Genomic DNA, 8,583 nt, shown 5'->3' with positions numbered 1-8,583 from the left:
TCTTTATACTGCTGAATTATGATCTGGCACAAAAAACAGTCACTTCAACAACAAACTTACAATATTTAAAACAAAAATACAAAAATAAGTTATGATACATTTATTTTACATTTCGAATTCAGGTTTTACACACGAAAGAAGCATTAATATTACAAAAACACATGCACAGCTTATTTATTTTCAAACTGCAAATCTGGTTGACAATATCTTAATTCCATTTTCTCGTTTCTAGTAAATTTCTTCAGCATGTTCATTACTTCAGTGTTGTACTCATCTGGAGTTACGTCTTTCTCCATTATCCAATAAAAAATATCCCAGTCATTTGAAGGCTTGTTAATGAGAACATCAAACTCATCAAGTTGCTGTTTCGTAAAGGAATTTAAATGCTTTGCAGCAAAGTTACTCAAGATTAACCCGTTTTCAGTCATTCCTCGTTTTCTACTTTGGTACAGCAATCTTGCCTTCATCTTTTCAATTGATTCGTTTGCCTTTTTCTTGTAAACCGGTATTGGAGGACCCATATCAGGAAAATCAACAGGATTAGATGAATAATGGGTTAATGTACCAAATACATATCTTCTTAGAATAAGACAATTTCTTATGCTGACATACTTTACAAGAGATTTCATTTTATATTCCTAGAACTGAACAAATGGTGTTTTTATACAGTTAGCCAGTGGAACAAAATAATTAATATCTAATAGTAGAATGCTAGAAATTAGTACAAGCATAGTAAAAACTAGTTCTATTTTTGAAGAACTATACTTATACTTTTTACAAGCACACAGACTAAAAAACATTCTTTAAAAAGTGTATCAAGATAAATGAACAAAGTTGAAACAATTTGCTCATATTAGTGAGTTGTAAATTACCGGCCAGGGTTTTCAGAAACTTACAACTACATATGCCATGTGGGGTTAGGTGTAATCGTGCCATCAGGCACCTAATACAACAGTTTAAATTATGTATCGTGTTTAAACATCGTTACACCAATGTCATGTCTTTTTTCAAGATTTAACCTATAGATGTGTCTAACTGTTACATGCAAGCAAAGTACATAAGTTTTTTTTACAGACTGTCATCCTGTTTAAACAATTTTGTTGTTAAACTACAGTAAAACTAAGTTTTAAGGTAGTCTTATATATCTTGATGCTCAGGATATGCATTATATATTTGTGCATCTGACGAAGCATGAAGGAGGCAACTGCATTCCTAACCAATCCCCAAATTTTCCATAAATTGTCAAACACATACAGCACGTGTTGTATCTACTCATTTCAATAGAAATACATTTTGTGTTATTATTCATGCAATTAGCCTATAAATATTACACAATGTTTACGAGATAGCCAAATACAACAGGTTTAAAGTAAAAGTTTTCAATTTTCTGTTATTCTTTGTTCACAGCAAAGAAGATGAAATCATAGAAAACAGTACAGGGCAATTTCTCGTTTGTTCCAGTTAGAAGCTTGAAGAATATCTTTTGCGGTTGTTTCCTATAGTATTTAGCAACTGCTTACCTAAACTAAGGACTGTAGAGTCAAAAACACTAGTACAGTGTACCTCAATTAAGGGGAGTATACTTTAATTGACGGATACCTCGATTATTCACAATCACTTTCACACCACTTTTTTTCTTGGGATTTGCAATTGCAATACTTTCATATTTTTTCGCTTGTCTGTCTTGTTTTGTAGTGCTGTCTGTGTAAGTTGTGTGTTTTGTATTGTCCATGGTGGCTGTCATACTTCGAGCTCTGCTAACAGTTTCCGGGGTTTACTAGGGCATAATTTTTAATTAATAATGTATTTATCTCCTTGTAAACTGAAATATATGTTTATTTCATTCATTCATTCATACAATATCCATACTTTCTTAGCAGCAAGTTATGTTGGAGAATAAAGCACAACCTTTACATAGCATTGTTAAGATTTTTACCATCAAACTTCAGCCACAGTATTGTTTACCTATCATAGCATGGAAGCTTCTCCTCAAAAATTAAAGTTTTTTGTGAACAAAATAGTAAGCTAACCAGTTAGCTACAGAACTGATGCTGTAAAACAATGTTATTGTTGATATTGTGCTATAAGCAATCACAAAATCATAGCATGATGACAAGAGGAAAGCTATCTGATTTCTTTTTTTTTATTAGGATACCCCCTTTGTTATCGGTCAAAAATTATGAAAAGTTACTGTAATTCTTAAAAAAAGGGGAAAACAGCATCCATCACCTTGTTCAGTGTCGACAAAACAACAATCTTGAGGCTGTTAAGATTTATTTCAGGCAATTGACATTAGTTCCTTTCTATCTATTTGTCTGTCAGACTCTATTATAAATAATTATTTATTACTATAGAAAAAATAAATTCTAATTCAAAAATCACTTTGGAAACTGGAAACAAGATTTATGTAATCTATTGCGAAATATTGAATAATTAAAAAGAAAATCCAACATTTAATTATTAAAAAGAGTATATTTTTTTTTACCTTAAAGGGAACCTGAGGTAAAAATGATATTGGAGTTATATGATAGAGCTTAAAAAGTTGGTTCTTAAGATATTCAGATTTAATTATGTTGCATAAATTATGATGTAATATTTAAGCAATAGCAAAGTTTAACATTTTCTGTCATCAGTAATTTTAGACCTGTTAAGGGATGTGTATTCAAACTTTATCAATGCATAGATATTATAAAGGTGAATTGATTAAAATAATTTTTTTTTAAAATGACACTGGTTTGCTCATTCCAGGCCTCTTAGTTTTTTTGCTGACAAACCCATAACTTGGGATCTGCATGTCGGTTTGCGATCAAATTTTGTCGGTAAACATATAGGGCCTATACAAGCTTACACAGAAGCTTTTATTGCAAAACAAGTTGCAGATCCTAAGTTATTAGGTTGTTGGAAAAATACTAGGAGGCTTGAGGCAAGCAAAGGTGAATTGATTAACATAATTATGTTAATCAATTATTCACCTTTATAATATCCAACATAATTAAATCCGAAATTCTTTAAATGTGAATATCTTGAGAACGAAAAAATTTAAAAAGACTTGTTAACCAACTTTTTAAGCTCTATAATATAAGTCCAACATCATTTTATACCTTGTGTTCCCTTTAACTATATTATAAACAAAATAAAAAATAAGTAAACCGTGAAATGTCCCTGTTCTCACTCAACCGAAAGTTAGACTACATGACATTCTGACCTGAATGATTAACTATAATAAAAAATAACGCTGAAAAGATTTTTGTCTATTTTTATTTATCAGCCACCATGTAATCAGTCTAATCAGTCATATGCCTATAAAAAAGACAAAAATATTTTTTCAATTGCCCATAAAATAATTTCCTACATAGCTAACTAATTTCAAAATTAATAAATAAAAACTCTCGCACTTTGTAGATCAGGGTTCGATTCCTCTAGGTGGTGGTTTAATATGGGCAAGTAAATATTATCATAGCCCTAGGTTAACCCAAGCCATGTGAGAGAGATTGGGAAGATGAAACACTGTGTGGGCCGTTGGGGATGTGGTGGCACACTGACGGAGTTGTCTGATAGAACGTCAGCCCCTAATTGGGTCTGCTTAGCTCAAAATAAGCATTAAATAACCCTAGGTCTCTCCATCTCCGCCATGGCCCCTAATGGGAATAATATACAAATAATATAGAAGGTACATCCCTTGATATTCGTGAGGCTATCCATAAAAATATGCACATCTATTTATTCAGCTGTGAAGCTAGCCTAGGTAGCTAGACCATCAACACCAGAACAAAGTCAAAGAACTAGCAGACATTGTAGCTAACTAGCGATGGTCATTATTTCCAGAGCTATTGTTAAATGGCTTATAAACTATGATTAATTTTTTTTAGGGTTTACCAGCCAGGCGCTGGCCATGGCTAATGAAGAAAAATGACCACATGTGTGTTTGTTGTTGGCCCGGAATGGATGCTGACGGATAGTAAATACAGGTCACTTGATAACCGGGAACCGAGAACAAACAAACCTGTTTATAATTTTCCGAACTAAAACCCGAAGCTGTGACATAAAACCTGACAGTCAAATAAACCTAAGTTTGATATAAACTGAATTTTAATGAATACCTAAGAATTGTTAAAAAATATTTTAGGCTGCATTGTCATACAGTAACCTTATCAAAAAACATTTTTTGCTTTCCGTGGGATTTGAACTCGCACATTTCCGAAGGCAGGATAAACGCTCCACCGTAGGGATTTTACTTGTAAAAGTGTAACAGCCATAAAAATCTTACCGGAGAGTCAACTCCATCAGCAACAACAAATAACAAGCCAACATGGAAGAGAAGAAGTGATAGGATTGTAGTAAAAAATGTTGATTTTTTTTACATATTTAATAATAGTACTGCAACACACACGTGCCTCACACAAAGAAAGCATTTTTTGTGTGGGTAGCCTTATTAAAATAAGTAGACCAAAATTTTAGAAAGGAGAATTAAAAAAATGCCTGCTGTGTGTTTTTTTTAATGTTTGTCAGCAGAGAGAGAATGCGAGTTTTTAGTAAAATGTGTTATAAATGCAGTGAAATTATATGAAATCCTGCACAACATTATTTGTTTACTTTTTAGTGGTAAGCTCTTCATTTGCGTGACAGGAAGAAAGATGCTAGGATTGAATGAAGAGAGATATTTTCCTGTGGATTTCTTCTAACTGAAACATTGTTTGAGGTTTTAAACTACTATCGAGTGTAGATTAATGCATTCTGATTTTTTTAATTATTTCAAAGTCTTAACAATGGCTTTGTGTAATGAAATGAACTGAAAAAACAGCTTCAGCAACCATCCCCATCTTTTTCCTGCCATGCAGATGCCAAAAGATGAGATTACCGCTCTTAAGATATAAACAAAGAAATTCATCTATAAATGTACTGATTAGCTATAGCTAGCTAGCTATATGTTTTTAGCTAGCTAGCATTTTTGTCTCTATATTGTGAAAATATTATTGTATTAACTACATTTGTATATTATATAGATACTAAATTATCAAATGGCTGCAACAGATTCTGTAACTTTGGTAAGTTAGTAACTAGCTAGCGTATACCATCCATATTACATTAATTTAACTAAACAAACAGCTCTTGCGTTGATCTGGCAACTCTGCTTGCTACTTAACTTTATGGTTTTGCCATTTAGGCCATGGATTTAGGCCATCCATTAAAACAACTCAAAAATGCTGGTGAATAAGGCCAGGTATTTGTACAGGGTTGAGCAAAAAAGTATTCGGCTGAAACATCCTAGTTGCATGATTTACATCTTAATTCTGTAATGTGTTTATTTCTAAACTGTATTGCCGACCTGTCCAAAATTTAGCTAGTGACTGATTTAAACATTGCCGTGTATCTTTTTATATTGCTCAAAATGTAGGCAGTATATTAGAAAAATTTGTTGAAACGAATTAACAAAACCTTTTTCTTAACAATATTCTTCAGTGTGTAGTTTCATATTAATATAATATATATATATATATATATATTAATATATATATATATATATATATATATATATATATATATATATATATATATATATATATATATATATATATATATATATATATATATATATATATATATATATATATATATATATATATATATATATATATATATATATATATATATATATATATATATATATATATATATATATATATATATATATATATATATATAGGGTACGAGTAATGTATAAAGTAAGTTTGCAAAAAAATAAAAAATAAAACCTTCTTAAATTATTATTTAGTTGCAACAGCCATTAAAGAAACTGGTGATACAAAGCAGTCACATGATTATGTCATCAGATCATGTTATCAGTGGAATAAAATAAAACTTAAGAAACTTATTTTTCCTGTAAAAGAATGTTAACCTTCTCACAGAATGACAGTTTAATGTATCATTAAGAGAAAAATACATATGTTTCATTTATAGTTACATGTGAGTGGAGAAATAAATCATGTATGCTAGAAATGGGTTTACAGTATCTTTATACTGCTGAATTATGATCTGGCACAAAAAACAGTCACTTCAACAACAAACTTACAATATTTAAAACAAAAATACAAAAATAAGTTATGATACATTTATTTTACATTTCGAATTCAGGTTTTACACACGAAAGAAGCATTAATATTACAAAAACACATGCACAGCTTATTTATTTTCAAACTGCAAATCTGGTTGACAATATCTTAATTCCATTTTCTCGTTTCTAGTAAATTTCTTCAGCATGTTCATTACTTCAGTGTTGTACTCATCTGGAGTTACGTCTTTCTCCATTATCCAATAAAAAATATCCCAGTCATTTGAAGGCTTGTTAATGAGAACATCAAACTCATCAAGTTGCTGTTTCGTAAAGGAATTTAAATGCTTTGCAGCAAAGTTACTCAAGATTAACCCGTTTTCAGTCATTCCTCGTTTTCTACTTTGGTACAGCAATCTTGCCTTCATCTTTTCAATTGATTCGTTTGCCTTTTTCTTGTAAACCGGTATTGGAGGACCCATATCAGGAAAATCAACAGGATTAGATGAATAATGGGTTAATGTACCAAATACATATCTTCTTAGAATAAGACAATTTCTTATGCTGACATACTTTACAAGAGATTTCATTTTATATTCCTAGAACTGAACAAATGGTGTTTTTATACAGTTAGCCAGTGGAACAAAATAATTAATATCTAATAGTAGAATGCTAGAAATTAGTACAAGCATAGTAAAAACTAGTTCTATTTTTGAAGAACTATACTTATACTTTTTACAAGCACACAGACTAAAAAACATTCTTTAAAAAGTGTATCAAGATAAATGAACAAAGTTGAAACAATTTGCTCATATTAGTGAGTTGTAAATTACCGGCCAGGGTTTTCAGAAACTTACAACTACATATGCCATGTGGGGTTAGGTGTAATCGTGCCATCAGGCACCTAATACAACAGTTTAAATTATGTATCGTGTTTAAACATCGTTACACCAATGTCATGTCTTTTTTCAAGATTTAACCTATAGATGTGTCTAACTGTTACATGCAAGCAAAGTACATAAGTTTTTTTTACAGACTGTCATCCTGTTTAAACAATTTTGTTGTTAAACTACAGTAAAACTAAGTTTTAAGGTAGTCTTATATATCTTGATGCTCAGGATATGCATTATATATTTGTGCATCTGACGAAGCATGAAGGAGGCAACTGCATTCCTAACCAATCCCCAAATTTTCCATAAATTGTCAAACACATACAGCACGTGTTGTATCTACTCATTTCAATAGAAATACATTTTGTGTTATTATTCATGCAATTAGCCTATAAATATTACACAATGTTTACGAGATAGCCAAATACAACAGGTTTAAAGTAAAAGTTTTCAATTTTCTGTTATTCTTTGTTCACAGCAAAGAAGATGAAATCATAGAAAACAGTACAGGGCAATTTCTCGTTTGTTCCAGTTAGAAGCTTGAAGAATATCTTTTGCGGTTGTTTCCTATAGTATTTAGCAACTGCTTACCTAAACTAAGGACTGTAGAGTCAAAAACACTAGTACAGTGTACCTCAATTAAGGGGAGTATACTTTAATTGACGGATACCTCGATTATTCACAATCACTTTCACACCACTTTTTTTCTTGGGATTTGCAATTGCAATACTTTCATATTTTTTCGCTTGTCTGTCTTGTTTTGTAGTGCTGTCTGTGTAAGTTGTGTGTTTTGTATTGTCCATGGTGGCTGTCATACTTCGAGCTCTGCTAACAGTTTCCGGGGTTTACTAGGGCATAATTTTTAATTAATAATGTATTTATCTCCTTGTAAACTGAAATATATGTTTATTTCATTCATTCATTCATACAATATCCATACTTTCTTAGCAGCAAGTTATGTTGGAGAATAAAGCACAACCTTTACATAGCATTGTTAAGATTTTTACCATCAAACTTCAGCCACAGTATTGTTTACCTATCATAGCATGGAAGCTTCTCCTCAAAAATTAAAGTTTTTTGTGAACAAAATAGTAAGCTAACCAGTTAGCTACAGAACTGATGCTGTAAAACAATGTTATTGTTGATATTGTGCTATAAGCAATCACAAAATCATAGCATGATGACAAGAGGAAAGCTATCTGATTTCTTTTTTTTTATTAGGATACCCCCTTTGTTATCGGTCAAAAATTATGAAAAGTTACTGTAATTCTTAAAAAAAGGGGAAAACAGCATCCATCACCTTGTTCAGTGTCGACAAAACAACAATCTTGAGGCTGTTAAGATTTATTTCAGGCAATTGACATTAGTTCCTTTCTATCTATTTGTCTGTCAGACTCTATTATAAATAATTATTTATTACTATAGAAAAAATAAATTCTAATTCAAAAATCACTTTGGAAACTGGAAACAAGATTTATGTAATCTATTGCGAAATATTGAATAATTAAAAAGAAAATCCAACATTTAATTATTAAAAAGAGTATATTTTTTTTTACCTTAAAGGGAACCTGAGGTAAAAATGATATTGGAGTTATATGATAGAGCTTAAAAAGTTGGTTCTTAAGATATTCAGATTTAATTATG

General features: G+C 30.9%; 2 protein-coding genes across 2 annotated transcripts; both read right to left on the bottom strand.

Moving 5' to 3' along the window:
* Positions 1–43: 43 nt before the first annotated feature.
* LOC130622425 (succinate dehydrogenase assembly factor 2, mitochondrial-like) lies at positions 44–1,764 on the bottom strand. Its single transcript, XM_057437890.1, has 2 exons — positions 1,600–1,764; positions 44–644 (listed from the first exon to the last, which is right to left on the bottom strand). The coding sequence occupies exon 2, from the start codon at positions 627–629 to the stop codon at positions 171–173; it is 459 nt and encodes a 152-aa protein (XP_057293873.1). The 5' UTR covers positions 630–644; positions 1,600–1,764; the 3' UTR covers positions 44–170.
* A 4,289-nt stretch (positions 1,765–6,053) lies between these two features.
* Positions 6,054–7,774, bottom strand: LOC130621653 (succinate dehydrogenase assembly factor 2, mitochondrial-like). Its single transcript, XM_057436980.1, has 2 exons — positions 7,610–7,774; positions 6,054–6,654 (listed from the first exon to the last, which is right to left on the bottom strand). Exon 2 carries the CDS (start codon positions 6,637–6,639, stop codon positions 6,181–6,183), a length of 459 nt encoding a protein of 152 aa, XP_057292963.1. The 5' UTR covers positions 6,640–6,654; positions 7,610–7,774; the 3' UTR covers positions 6,054–6,180.
* Positions 7,775–8,583: the final 809 nt, after the last annotated feature.

The sequence above is a fragment of the Hydractinia symbiolongicarpus genome, chromosome 12 (genome assembly GCF_029227915.1).
Source record: "Hydractinia symbiolongicarpus strain clone_291-10 chromosome 12, HSymV2.1, whole genome shotgun sequence".
Classification (NCBI taxonomy): Eukaryota; Metazoa; Cnidaria; class Hydrozoa; order Anthoathecata; family Hydractiniidae; genus Hydractinia; species Hydractinia symbiolongicarpus.
The sequence above is the reverse complement of the archived record's forward strand: the minus strand, read 5'-3'. Positions and strand labels throughout refer to the sequence as shown.